At 41.0% G+C, this 14,804-nt stretch overlaps 1 protein-coding gene across 3 annotated transcripts in view; it reads left to right on the top strand.

Moving 5' to 3' along the window:
* The window catches only part of CFAP221 (cilia and flagella associated protein 221), a 53,118-nt gene that overhangs the window by 25,866 nt on the left and 12,448 nt on the right, over positions 1 to 14,804 (top strand). For all 3 annotated transcript variants that reach the window (XM_082055476.1, XM_082055477.1, XM_082055475.1), the window contains 11 exons: positions 4,720 to 4,904; positions 5,344 to 5,444; positions 6,502 to 6,588; positions 6,694 to 6,789; positions 7,276 to 7,376; positions 9,249 to 9,352; positions 11,488 to 11,647; positions 12,594 to 12,717; positions 12,804 to 12,915; positions 13,136 to 13,244; positions 13,818 to 13,905. In XM_082055476.1, coding sequence (XP_081911602.1) covers positions 4,766 to 4,904; positions 5,344 to 5,444; positions 6,502 to 6,588; positions 6,694 to 6,789; positions 7,276 to 7,376; positions 9,249 to 9,352; positions 11,488 to 11,647; positions 12,594 to 12,717; positions 12,804 to 12,915; positions 13,136 to 13,244; positions 13,818 to 13,905 — 1,221 coding nt within the window. In that variant the 5' untranslated portion in view covers positions 4,720 to 4,765. The remainder of the gene's footprint in view (positions 1 to 4,719; positions 4,905 to 5,343; positions 5,445 to 6,501; positions 6,589 to 6,693; positions 6,790 to 7,275; positions 7,377 to 9,248; positions 9,353 to 11,487; positions 11,648 to 12,593; positions 12,718 to 12,803; positions 12,916 to 13,135; positions 13,245 to 13,817; positions 13,906 to 14,804) is intronic.

The following is a 14,804-nucleotide window of genomic DNA, read 5'->3' as shown; positions in this document are numbered from 1 at the left end:
AAAATTTCCATTAATGCTTCAGTCTAATAAGTCATTTTTCTTGCTCCTTTGCTAAATAATTTAATTGTTTGCAATGCCTCTACTACAACTTGACAATCACGCCACACATTTTTCAACTGATATTTGGAATACAGTCATAAAACCGAGGTGAAAATCACGTATTTAAATCTTAGTTCACAATATTTATACTAGCCATCCCAAGGAAATTTGCAGATGTGTTGGCTGATAATACTCTTTTTTCACCTACATTTTCCACTGATTTACTGCCTCTCAGTAAACCTTACAGAGCACTTTTCCAGAGGTGCCTTGCATTCCGCTCTTCTGATGTGGAAGCGGAGGTGGATTCTGTTTTACACTTGACTATCACTGTGCAAACAGACAGATGTACATGTGAATTGTGTTTCTGTGGGAGGAGAAATATGTGAACACGCTATTTCTTGCACTATATTCCCACAGTCGTTTTCTTGGAAACAGGAAAAAAAAACAGCAAACCCACGGACCTAAGCAAGTTCAGTGTGGGATGCTGTGATTAAGTGCTGGAGCTAGAAAGTCCATTTTCAGTGCCAAAGTTTGCCACACAAAAAATATAGCATTCTGCACACTGTCCCCAGCAGCCAATTCGGGCACCTCATTCCCCTCCAAAGGTTCTCCAGTAGATCTATTCTGCAAGGGAAAATAACTTTAACCATCTCCTCAGCTTGTCAGGTGGAGAATAAACTGTCTGCCTTAGTCGTGACTGTTTACTCAGCCGAGGCAAATGGATTGTTTGGAAAAGCTCTGGCTTGCATGATGTTTGGAACGGTCAAAGCTCCACCAAAGGCAGGTAGCAGCATGTGTAGAGCTATGAGGAGGACAAGGTGCGTGCACCCAGGAGAGGAAGGCTGAGACAGGAGGTTTGGCAGGCAGGAGGTGGTTTTGGTACCTCTCTGAGGGGTTACACGCCTTGAGAGCGACGCAGCACACTGGGGCACATATAGGGGTGAGGTGAGGACCAGGTCTGACAGAAAATGTGCTGTGAAGTGGTGGGGTGGTGATCTGCTGGACTTCACATGAAGCTGTTGTAGAAGTTGGTCCTGAATTTTCTCCTAAGCCCGGCTTGAATACTCTCATCACTGGGCATTTCTTCCCAGCCTCGTCAAGGGTGTAGATGGCATTCTTTCCTAATCAACAGTAATTACATTTTACTAAGTATGGGAACTACATTCTGGGAGCTGAAGTTTATCTTCCTTTTTTTTTTCATTCAAACTGAGTGTCATACTGCTTTCAGTCACATTTTACCTCTGAGTTAGAAATGCAGAAAGAGAAGGATGTTATTCTTCGAATATGTAAGGAAAAAAAAAGTTCTGGAAATATTTCTGTCTTTCTATATTAAATGTCCGTGAGACATCATGAAAAAAGCAGCAGGGCTGTTAACATGGTTCCCAAATGCACATTGATGCTCAAGGCAAGCATAAAGCATCCATGGGAGAAGGAGCCAGGGCAGTCAGTACTCTCAAATGTATTTTTGATGTTAGCTAATGCAGGATGTCAGTGCAGACCTCTTTGGTGTTAAATCTTTCTCTTTGGCTCCTCCACTGACTCTACTGTGAGCCTGGAGGGCTCACAGGTTTGGGACAGCACTGCCAAGGGATGCCAGGGTGACCTCAGCAGCAGAGGTTGTGTCTAACCAAGGCAGCAAAACTGCTGTGTTTAATTCAGTATTTCTCAGTCTTGTCAATCTCTCCAGATTGTACGTCAGAAGAAAGTAAAAAAAGAAGAAAATTGTGCTTTTCCTTCACCCCTTTTCCTTCACCCTTTTCCTTCACCCTGTACACAGACAGGTAAAAAAAAAAAAAAAAAGTTATTGGTGGTAACAACAATACACTGAAAAATGTTTCAGGGTGATGTTTGAAGGGACTGCTCTTTAATACCGAAAAGTGAGAATTTATAGGTAGTGGTAAAGGAGATGGTCTCTTTTTTAAAGTATGGTAACAAAACATTCAAAGTCTGTTTTAAGCCAGTGCAGGACCTTGACAGACACAACGCGCGCCCGGCTGGCTTTGCCCAGCCTCACGTCGGAAAAGAACCTTTATTTGAGCCTTATAAATTGACACAATTTATGTGTCAAGACGAGTGGTTTTGGAAAAAAAAATTAAAAATAAAAAAATCCTTCCTTCTCCTCCCCCCCCGCCGCGAGTGGTGCCGCCCAGCCGGGCTGCCCCGTTTCCCAGCAACCGGCGCGGCCCGCCGCGGCGCGGAGGTGAGGGCCGGGCCGGCTTGGACCGGGCCGGGCCTGGGTGGGGTGGGGGGCGTCCCGTTGCCGGACTGGGCCGGGGTGGGGGGTGTTCGGCTGCCGGACGGCCCGGGAGCCGCTGTGAGGGGAGGAGCGGCGGTAGCAGGGGCTCCCTCCGGGCCGGGAGGACGCGTGGGGCAGAGGACGGGGGGGATTCTCTACGTGCGTCACGTCGCTCTCAGAATCCCAGGGGGTTGGGGCAGGACCGGGCTGGAGGGTGAGGAGGATGTAGCACCCGTAAGGGTACGTGTCGTGAAGATATAAGCCCTTCTGCCCGCTGTTGGCCTAATTATGCGGAGTGGACCTTAAAAGCAAGTTTGGTATTGCTCCTAAAGCACACCGATGGTTCTGCAAGTCTCAAGCAGTGTGAAATGGCGTTAAATGGCCTTTCTGGTGAGGAGGTGTCTGAGGGCTCTGTGAGACAAAGAGATTAGAAAGCCCAGGTGCTGACAGGAGGAGGGTGATGCCCTGATCTGGGGGAGTTTGGGGTGAGTTTTGACATTGTCTCCAAGGGAACCAGGATCTCACAACCCCAGAGTTCTCCTGTTTGTGGCTTTGCACCAAAAATAAGAAGTTATGGGTAGACGCAGGTATCCTGGAAAACTTAAGAACATCGGTGTATCAGTCAGAGATTCCTGGACCTTGGCACATAAACGTTCATCCTGTATTAGCCCTTTGAGGAATATTGCAGTGCATTATCAAATTTGGTGAGTGGTTATGGTAACGTTACCTCACATTACTGGCAAGGTTGCACTGGGAATCCTTTGCTAACCTAAGTCTGTCTACAGCCTTTCAAAACTTGAACTAGTATTCCTGATGGGGAATGCTGACCAAGAGGAGGAGGATGGCAGTTGTATAAATTCAAGTTCAATGACACGTGTGGAAAGAATGTAAGCCTTATGTTTAGAATTTTTTTAGCATGTTTATTGTCAGAGTTTGATTGGTCTCGCTACCGCAGAAGAGAGCTACCGTAGTGCACAATAATACAGTTCCGTTTACAGATTTTCTGTTTCAAGTGGAAAATTCATACTTGGAGCCATGGAGTGGAAACTATTATTAAGGCCAGGGTACTGGTAGCACATTATTTGAAGCTTCTTGCTTATTTATTATTTAATATGGCACAAGACCATAACCCATACCAACACTTTATGAGCTTGAAGCACCCCTCAACTTCTGCCTGAAAGATCTAAAGCAGACTAGAAAACCAAACTAATACCAGAGACAAGACCATAAAATGTAATGGGGGAGGTGGACCCCTTCAGTCTTCAAAAGTGTGAATCCAGGTATGTTGAACATCGCTTTGATGCTCCCCTCTGCCCTTCTTCCCTCAAACTTTTATTGATCAGTGTTAATTTTAAGTTGGGACCCTTTAAGGTTATTGAGGCCAACATGAGAGTGTTAACAAAACCAATACAGCTCCTGGTACTAATGATTCAGCTTTGTTACTGTTGAATCTTAAAGTGCTGCCATAGTGTGGATCATACAACTGAACCTTGTTGTTCAAGCAGCTCATCAGACTTTGTGCCACTGCTCCAGGAGCAAGAAGGAGCCTTATGACCTGATAGGAGGTGTCTGTATCATCCAGCACTGGGTGATTTCAAGTGTGCATTGATACTAATGTGGCACCATCCTGAGCTGCTCACCTGCCTTCCCATTCATGAAGAACAAATGCAAAATTAAGGGTTTTTCAGTCCCCCCCTTGAGGGTTTAAAAACTCAGCATGGCTTTTGAACTTGGTACTTTTCCCACAAGTATCTTGTCTTTTTGTCCAGGCAGTTCTCTGGTTTGTAGGAGAGCCAAGAGCTATGTGCTATAATTATAAAGATAATTGCTTGTGGATGGATTGTGTCTGGTGTCATTATTGTGTAATATTTTCACATGTTGTTAGAGAAGTTTATGTTCTGATAACTGTGCTTACATAACAGAGGATCTATAATACCCATGGCCTTCTGGGTTTACAATTATCTTGACTAAACTAATAAGCCAGATGATGCTATCCAAACAAAAGATTCAAATGCCAATTTTCATATCCCTTGTATTAATATTTAAAAACTAAAAACAAATCTGCAAGTTAACAACCCAAACACTCAGGAGAGATTGGAAGAACATCTCTGCAGAAATCAGTTTGGATAGTGGAATTATCAGCAGAACCTTCTCTCCTTGTAAGTGCTGGGGGACGTGAGGAAGAGAGAGATGTTTTACACACTCCTGAAAGCCAAATGACCCCAATAAGCCTCAGAACAGATGAATATGCCTGAAGTGCTAGAGCTTGTGGTGGGAGCGAAGTTTCCTGGAATCCCTCAGTCCTTGTACGTAACACATATACAGTAATTTACCTCAGTAGGGAAAAAAAAAGGTAACTCTCTCTCCTAAGTGTTTTAGGCAATAAATGTTACCAGTGCAAGGGAAGACATTTTGATTGCTGTGTTATTTTGATTTGACTCCAGACACTGAGGAATTCTAGTGCCATTCAGACTCCATTTTGGTCCTAACATGGATGTAGTTCAATCAGCTGCCACAGGAATCACAATCGCTAAGCAATCCTTCAAGAAAATACCCAGTGTCCTTCTGGACAGCCTAGTGGAAGAACCTAAAAAAAGTCATGCTGTCCCAAATCACCTTCTGGAATCAAGTAAGTTTCTGTTCTCTCACTGTTACACAACCTTGGAGCAATCCTAGGAGGTACTTCTCTTATTATTTTTTTTTTGCAACTCAAAGGCAAAGCTCCTATCTTGTTGCTTAAATTTTGTCTTTCTATGAGCCCAAATCATAGGAGAGGTCATCAGAAAAGAAGTAGTGGCTGTACTGATCCTGGCTGACCCTAAAAGTTTTGGTGTGGCTTGTTGATGCCAAGAGATAAACTGGTGACAGGATTATAACTCAGTTGATGCTGCCTTAACTTTCCATTTAAAGAGTCATGCCTGCTTAACAGGAGAAATAATCTCTTTTTGTTTTTCTTCTCAATAATACATTAGATGCAACATAAATATACTTAGTCAATGTAAGTAACAGTCATCATGTGTGTTTCACCTGGTCTCCTTTTCTCCCTGTTTTATGATCTATCTCTGTAGAGATTTATTCAGAACTTCAGAGCAGCAAAGTTGTACAGGCTGAGCCGGCTGTGTTACACTATGGAGGGTATGAACTTGGAAAACATCATCATCAGACGCTGGTAAGTGTCAGAACAGGGATCCTCTTGGGGCTCATAAAAGGATAACAGAAGCCGAGTAAGCTGCTTGTGGTCACGAGGCCTTTTGCTCTATGGAGTGCTCTAAAAAGCAGCACTTAAAATCAGTGGCCCTGCGGTAGCGAAACAGATGAGTACTGTGCTGTTTGAGTACTGTGCTGTTTGCATCACTGTCCCTTATAGTCTCACGGGGGCACAAAAATGATCAGAGGGCTGGGACACCTCTGCCATGAGGACAGGCTGAGAGAGTTGGGGTTGTTCAGCCTGGAGAAAATAAGGCTCTGGGGAGACCTTATTGTGGCCTTTCTGTACTTATAAGAAAGATGGGAACAAACTTTTAAGCAGGGCCTGTTGTGACAGAACAAGGGCTAATGTTTTTAAACTAAAAGAGGGGAGAATCAGACTAGAGGTAAGGAAGAAATATTTTACAGTGTGGGTGGCGAAACAGTGGCCCAGGTTGCCCATAGACGTGGTTGATGCCCCATCCCTGGAGACATCCAAGGCCAGACTGGACGGGGCTCTGAGCAGCCTGATCTGGTTGAAGATGTCCCTGCTTGTTGCAGGGGGTTGGACTGGATGAGCTTTGAAGGTCCCTTCCAACCCAAACTGGTTGTGATTCTATGATCTATGTCCTGCAGATATAACAAAAGTATATCAGGAGGCTTTACGGGCTGACCTGTCACTATCCAAAGGTTTGTTGTTTTGTGATCCAAAACAAACCCATGGAATATTACGTTGTTTCAGACCTCTGTAAAAGTGAGGTCAAGAGGTGGTTTAACTTTTTCTTCCTTTTGCACATAAGCAAAATAAGACCAGAATTTGATTCAACCGTAGTAGTAAGGAATTGTTACTTGGTTCCAAAGAATAAAAATGCAGGATGCAGGGTTTACATAATTTTCTTTTACATTCAGACCATATTTGGAATTATTTCTACTAAAGTAAAAATTATTACTACTTTGCTACAAAAAGAACAGTGGGCATTCTCAGTTGACCTTTTATATTGTAAAGTGTTTTGTGGTTTTGGTTTTCTTTTGTTCTACAGAAGCTGATAAATATTTCTGGCAATGTAACAAACCTTCACATAATACCACCCCAGACAAAATATTTTCAGATCAAATACAAGAAAACAGTAAGTGTCAGAAAGCCTTCACACTGCTCTTTGCATGCAGCACTGGTTTTGTGTCATATAAGCATCTTTTACATGCCTTCTATCTTATTTTGGGTCATTTTTTAGCACCGGCTTGTCCCTGGCTTATCTTACGTGGTTACTGTTGATTTTTGTCCTGATGAGTGGCGATATTACTATGACTGTATCCGAATTCACTGTCAGGTGAGGATTTATTATAAAATACATTTACAGTTGTAATAGAATGAAACAACTATTAGGACATGATTATAATGATGAAAGTACAGTTAATCTCTTAGAGCCACATGGGTTTATTCCAAGTAAGTCTGGTTTGGAGTATTTCATTTTAAGCATTTATAATTTTTCTCTCTGTAAAGATTCCAGAGCTGTGGGTAGAATATCTTCCCTATTCTGTTATTCTTTGCCAGTAGATCAGTCTTTGTGCCACACTCATGTAATGTCTTAACTGAATAGGCTTTGAGGTGCTCTAGATATTTGGTGGAAGTAAGGAAAGACAGATGGATACTGAAAGCAGGTAAAATATCAATATCTGAGGTGCAACAGTGTTGATCTTGAAGATGTTTTGCACCCACTTACTGGCCAGCTACTACAGAAATGTTTACTTTCCCTAACATTTAATCATTATAAGAAACAAATATTTACCCCCTTCCCCTTTATATTTTTTTTCAGGGAGAAGATACATTACTTGTTCCTATGCATGCTTATCCTGCAGTGAATGTTGTAGAATTTCCATCATTTATAAACCTGTCTGATGTATCAGTTGGTCAGAGGTGAGTTAAGGACAGGCATTTGTCCACATTTTATGAGACATGTACAAAAATCTGGAAAATCTCCTTTTCCTCTATTTGCACAGAAGGGAGATCCTGTTGATTAGAGTCTAGTTCTGTAGTATGTTGACTATGTGAGTTGTAATTATGGTGATTTGTGTTAGTGTAAATATTTGAGTGAATTCTCAGAACTGAAGGTCTTAGCAGGGAGGTTTTTTCTTAGCCTGTGAGTTGGAAGTAACTCATAAATTTTACCGAAGCACAGAAATACAAATAGGCAAGGCATATACAAGGAAGATGCAAAATTCTGCGGTAAAAATGAGCCCAGCATTCTAGAATGAACACTTGTGTCTTTTTGTTTGTTTTTCTGATCCCTCTTAATCTGTTAAACTCTAGTGAATCTGTCAGAAGTGACGTTACAGCTTTCTCACAGGACTGAACATAACTCCTGACTTTCTGGCTGCCTCTAGGCATGATGTGATTCTGTTTATTTGCTTCATTTTTATAACAAGTGCTGAAGTAGGCAGAATTTTCATACTCTCAGAGTACAGATTAGACAGAGTACAAAATCCAATTTTAAATAATGAGAAAATTTTTCAACACAGCAGGGATGCTCAGAGATGCCCCTGAGGGAATTTGGAAGAGTTCCTGAAGAGGAACCTGGTGGTTTCAAACCTTAATTTCTACCAGGGTTTTTCTTCATTAGGCTATTAAAAACTTTCCTAAAAATGAAAGCTCTCTGAGATGCCTGGTGATCTTCAGAACCCAAGGGCCCATGGGCTCAATCCATACCCCACCGAGGTCAGTCAAAAAACTTCCTTTTACTTCCATAAGTGTAGGTTAAGACCTATGTTCTACCACCCGGATTTGTTCTTAGGTACAGAAGATCCATAAGGCAACAGACGGTGTAATTGTATGGTTTCTGATGCACTTTGGTTACTGTAGAAGCTGCACTATACCTTAAAACAAATTGCCTCCTCAGTCTGCCATTACACCTTCTTCATGAACAGGTCACATTAAAGCAGAGAAGAAAGGCCTTTGCTATTATTGTTTATTTCCTTAGGGGGTTCAAAATGTGCTTTCCAAAGAAACACTGTGTAATAACATTCATTCTTTGCTAACCAGCAGGATAGGATTTCAGTCAGACAGTTTACAAAAAACAGAAATAAGCCTGGGTAAACTGGTCTTGATTTGTAGGATGATGAATGGTGCTACGCCAATGCTTTTGTGTTTCAATTTGATACATGAAAATAGATGCATACAAAAGCAGAACAGCTTGAAAAGATGTGTGCTAATACCCCTCACATAACCTGCATGAGACATAAAGAGCTTTTATGAAAAACAGGCCATGGCATCATTATTTCCACAGTGGTTAAGTCCAGTCATTCTGATGTGCTGGAGTTTTCAACACTTTTGAAAACTGCACAGTCTTTTCTCATCGTCTCCCACAAAGAGGGTCGTGGGAGGGGGCTGGTTTCTGGTTCTGTAGTTACTGTTGCTCCACTTTGGATTTTTTGTACTTGCTAGATATTGCAGTTTAGAAGAATATGAGGATACACATAAATAACTTATAAAGGTAAATTTTATAAATTTTTCCGTAATCAGATTCTCTATGGGTAGGAGAAAGTAAGTCAAGATGCAAAGTATCCAGCATTCAAATCAAAATTTAGCTCTTATTTCCTCACTGAGTGAAAGATCTGAAATATTTTGCTATTTTGGAACAACGAGGAATTAATATTTTCATGTTAATAAGTAACACATCCCTCTGAACACGGATAAATTCAGTACATGTTGTGTGTAATATAATTTTCCAGCCTGTAATTGGTGATCAACTGTAGTTTCATTAATTTCTTTTCTTCCTTTCTCTCTTTTCAGCAAGGAGTACGTTATCCCGTTGCAGTGCAGCTGTCCAATAGATTTTGAATTCCACATTGATTTTATTCAGCCTCACAGAGCCTTCACTGTCCAGCCAACATTCGGTAGATTGAACTTATTTAAACTTCTAAATGTTAAATCCCTATTTATTAGGTGTAGTTACTTGTGACAGTGTATTCGGTGTTGTACAGAAAAAATCTTTGTCTCAGAGCGTTTGCAGGTGAATGCAGGCTGGTGAATATTACTCGTGCAGCCTCATGGCAAACAGCCCTCTGTGACTGGTAGGTTTCTTTTGTCAGTGCCCAGCTGCAGACCTCTGGCAAAATATGGGGCATCTCAAACAGTCCATCCAGCCTTTGTCTTCTCTCTTTGCCATGTGGCTTTTGGAAAGGAGAGGGGCAAGCAGCCCAGCATTCACCTCTTTATCACACCTGTCCCCAAGGGCTGTCAGGCTTTTCCTCCATTAAAAGAACAGATATCTGTCCTGGTGGAACAGGTGTGCATCATGTTACTTGATTGGGGGCACAGAGAAGATAAAAGGTGACCTTTGTTCTGTCAAACATATCCCCATGCCTGTTTTTTCCTAGCAGTCTGGAAGGATGATCTTGAGGGTCTCTTCCAACCAAAATAATTCTATGATTTGAAAGGGCTGAGTCTGCTGCTTCAGGAGCCATTAGAGTGTTGGGCACAAAGCACACTGCTGCAGGTGTTCCATGGGATGGCAGGGGGTATTAGATTCAGTCTAGAGCTCTGTGTATGGGCTTTGCAAGAACCAGGGGCTTTTGGCTACAGCATGCTCAGCTATTTTCTTGCCTAGTGTTGGAAAGGCCTATGTCTTGAGACAGACTTATTTGTTTGTGGGTCAGTTGCTCTCGTTGTTACATTTGCCCAGTGTCAGCAGATACGTAGAAGTGCCCAGCTGTTCTGACAAAAATATGTGAGTGAATGAGACCTGGCTGCATAACTCACTTAGGCAGTCTGGTCAATTCCATGAAAATACAGAAGGATCTAAATAAACAAAAACCTTCATAAATCCAGTGCCTAGTGCGATTTGTGACGCTGGAATTGAAAGTTTGATTACTTAAGGGCTTTCGTAAAACTTGTTGTTGTTCCTGTATGTACAATGAAATTAATTTGCCCTGTCTTGTTGGATTCTATGAAATGTGTGGTTCACAAGGATGAACTAGGCTGCTGCCTTGTTTTGTGTCATTCTTTCAGGATAATAGTCTTTGTGTTTAGTGAAGTTTTGATATATCAAGGAAGGAAAGGAACAATGTTACAATTGAGTAAAACTAGGGAGAAGGTGTAAAATTAATCAGGAAGCTTTTAGTTTTTTACATGGTCATAGTTAAACTATTTCATGCTTTCTAAGTTGGTTTAGTTATTGGGAGAAAGGGGAACATAAATATCCCAGAAAACAAACAAACAAACAAACAAACATTTACCTAGTAAAAGTTAAGTCAGAAATTTTGGTAGCTAGAAACTCTGAGGTGCTGAAGGCCATCTAAGAAGCACTAAGAAGTTTCAGCTCCTACTCAAGCCATTGTGCTCTGAGATCAGTAATGATGAAATAATTTAACAAATTACACACTAACAACAACAGCAACAACACAATCAAACAATGAAATTAACTGGTACTTAAGTCAAAAAGATGCAGAAAACCAGGCAGAGATGAGAAATTAATATTTCTGATGAGCTGAATAAAGTCCTTTTTGCAGAAATGCTGAGGATCATCAGGGCCCGTATCCTGTGGTTGCACTGAATGTTTAGGGATATGAAGGATGTTAAAGTGGTTGAGAAAATAATGGAATAGGTAATAAGGAAACAAGACCTAGCAGAGACAGGTAATGCATCAAATACAGATGATTCCCCAAACTTGGAAAAGCACAGAGGAACATGTTTATAATTCTTTGCTCATAAAAGCCCGAGTGCCAGAGACTTAAGGGTAGCAAATGCAAGTGAAGAATTTCTACATATAAACAGTCAATCATTTTAACATCAGTAGGAAATATTATAGTCTTGCTGTCAACCCTCTCTTATGTTATTTCAAAATACCTACCATTATCTGGCAACAGATAGTTATTGAAAGACACTTTGAGACCTGAAATATTTTCCATGCCTGCTGCCATCCATTCAAACACTAATATTGTTTAAAAAAAAATAGTCCAGAATCAATTTCAGCATACTTAAGCAGGCTCACATTAGATGGACTCTTATTGTTTTTCTCCTCTAATCACAGGAATCATTCCAGGCAATGGGAAAGTGGAATTAACTGTGAAATATTCACCACTTGAGTATGGAACAGCACAAATGACAATGCAGTTATGGATTTCACAGTTTCACTCAAAACCCTATGTATGTGTATTCACAGGAACATCAACACCACTTCTGAGTCTAATGTATGTGTGGCTGACTGATCTTCGAGTATTTTTGCCCAGTTCTAGAAAAATACCCGTGTAATAAGATTTCATGTCATTTTGCTGTAATCACTTCATGCATTTATATCTATGGAGACTTAAATTGCACTAATGTCTCTCGACTGTTAATACCTGTACCAGGTCTCCTACATCACAGTATCACAGTATCACAGTATGTTTGGGATTGGAAGGGACCTCAAAAGATCATCTAGTCCAATCCCCCTGCTGGAGCAGGAACGCCTAGGTGAGGTCACACAGGAACATGTCCAGGTGGGTTTTGAATGTCTCCAGAGAAGGAGACTCCACAACCCCCCTGGGCAGCCTGTTCCAGTGCTCTGTCACCCTTACTGAGAAGAAGTTTCTTCTCAAATTTAAGTGGAACCTCTTGTGTTCCAGCTTGATCCCATTACCCCTTGTCCTATCATTGTTTGCCACTGAGAAGAGCCTGGCTCCATCCTCATGGCACTCACCCTTTATATATTTATAAACATTAATAAGGTCCCCCCTTAGTCTCCTCTTCTCCAAACTAAAGAGACCCAGCTCCCTCAGCCTTTCTTCATACATCATTTGTTCAGAATACTCTTAACGTGTATGAAGTGAAACTGTACCAAAGTAAAAATAACAAGAAGTTACATATCCTTAAAGAAGTTTCGGGCATCCTCAGCTTCTATCATGCCTGCTCTATGTTATTCATTTTGCTGAGGCCTTGCAATATATAGGGTGTTTTGAGCAATAAGGTCTTTTGGGCTGTAACTCATTTTTTGTGAGCTGTGAAACTCACAGATTAGAAGATTTGGTTCCAGTCGTAATATGGGAGAGAAATTTCCAGTCTCCTTGTATGTCTAAAGGGGATGTAAATGTGTGTACTGGTTCGAGATGCCATTTATAGAGTACTTATAGGAGCAATATCTGTCATTCTGACACCTAGAAAAGAACAATTTGAAGATCAACAAAGTCATATAGAGAAAAAAGCTGCATCTGCAGGAAAATCTCTGGTGTGGAGAAGAGACAAATTCAGCCAACCACGATCCAGGCCTATTCAAAAAGTAAAGGTGTGAAGAGATAATAATCACAAGTACTTTTCTGGGCTGAAAATCCTTCTTGCTTCTACTTCTTTTTATTTATTTGTATCTTATAGGAAATTGAATACCAGAACCTCAGATTCCCCACAGACTTGTCAAATCCATATGCTGTAGCTACTGTTTTGAATCAGGAACCAGGCAAATGGAAGATTAAGGACTTGAAAGAAGGTAACAGAATTAAGCAGCATAAACTTGGTCTTATCGTTATTTGTAGGTTTCTGATGAGGAACTTGGCTTCAGAATTGCTGAGGTGATGTGGTTGTGGTTTCTGCAAGAAATCTCACCTTAGCTTTATGTATTAATGAGTTCAGTTATCATAATGGTGGATTTCCCAATCAAAAATTCAATCTAGTTTGAGGTGTGATATAGCTTTCTGCTATTCCTGCAGCCCTTTGCCAAGGCAGTGAAGGGATAAAAACACGACAGATGAAGGAAGCCATATTTCAACTAAAAGTCAAACAAAATATTCAGGAAGAGGAAGCAACTCATCTCAGCTGGTAAGTGTTAGTCAACCACAATAACAACACTAAGGTTTGTTTAACTATGGCCTCTATGAATCTATTCAATATCCGCTAGCACATAATGCTGCCATTTCATGCCCTGATAGATTTGTTTTGCAGCTAAATTCCTGTTGTTTTCTTTCATTTTTTTCTCTTCAGCCTAGGAACCGTCTGAGTTGTAAGCCAAAGACCTCCAGTGAGGTCTTTGATTGTGTTGTGGTTCAATTCAGAAAGAAACCTACTGAAAACATTGTTCACCTAACCTTGTTCTCATGCATCCTATCTTGTGCCCTTAAGGCAAAGGAAGCTTTTGTTATGATTGTCAATAAATCAAGGCCAAAATGTATAATGGAGTGAACAGAATTGCACATGTACGTCGAACGGTGTAAAGCAAAACACAGTCATGTGAAACCACAGCACACTGTGGTTTCATTTGCAATCCACAGATCAGCTCTTATGCTGAATGTTATGGACCTCTAGACACCTTAGGAAGAGGAGAATCAGTCTGATAGCCTTTAAATAAAGCAAACTGTGCATTAAGCATTTTTCTTGCCTCCACTGTAAATGCAGGCAAGTTCATAAAGGCAAAGATCCAATCTCTGTGGAATTTAAAAAAGAGATTATTGAAAACCGACAGAGGGAAGAAGAGCAGTACAAGGTTAGTCTTTGCTGTTCTTTCTAGAAATTTAAGATCTAATTTATACTTTGAGATTGTGCAGTACACTAGTGAATTGTGTCAAGCTCTCTACATCTTCAATTTTTCTTCGTACTTCAATGCAAACCTGTACTAGCTCTATTTCTTCCTGCAATTGTATCTTCATTATGCTTGTGTATCAGTGTTTCTGAGGCGGTTTTATCTTGGACGTAGACAGAGAGAAGGATAAGTTATTGATGGAAACGTAACTAGATATTTGCCCAGTCTAGCAGATTTGCACCCAGCCACATCACAGGGCAACATTGCAGCATAATCCTGTCAGCACTGTGGCTGCAGCCAGCCTTCAGTTTATATTGTGCCTCTCTGAAGAGCTGATAACCTGAATAGCTCACAGTCAAAGAGCTAAACCCAGTCAGTACTCTCACGCAGACCCATGGGGAGATAATTCAACAGGTTGTTCTTCTACACCTACACCTTATACACCTTTGGCTTTTTTCAGTCACCTCAGACTGCAGATCTTCTTCCATGGAGGTGACAGCAGCTGTAGTTGGTGGCAGGAAATATTTTTCCCCATGTGGCACAGCCCTCAGGGACAGGTGGGGCTTGTCCCTCTAATCCTGCCTCTTGGATATTCAAGTAGCTTCTGACATCCCACTGACTTTCAAGGAGCTGTTTATGGAAGTGAAATTATTTATAGATAGGACAAAGGCTTAATTTATCTACTGAATTAGGCACTGTGAATTAATTCCAAAATTATATTTAATACCAACAAAGAAGGAAATGAGTAAAGAGAGGTTCTAAAATGTGAGATTGTTGTATCACTGAATTAGATGTATGTTAACTTTGTTTAGAAACATTTATTTACTTCCCTATTGACTGTAGGGGTTGTGGAGATCTCTGGC

Source organism: Streptopelia decaocto (genome assembly GCF_964273445.1).
Source record: "Streptopelia decaocto genome assembly, chromosome: 6".
NCBI lineage: Eukaryota > Metazoa > Chordata > Aves > Columbiformes > Columbidae > Streptopelia > Streptopelia decaocto.
Note: the sequence above shows the minus strand (reverse complement) of the source record. Positions and strands in the feature narration are given on the sequence as shown.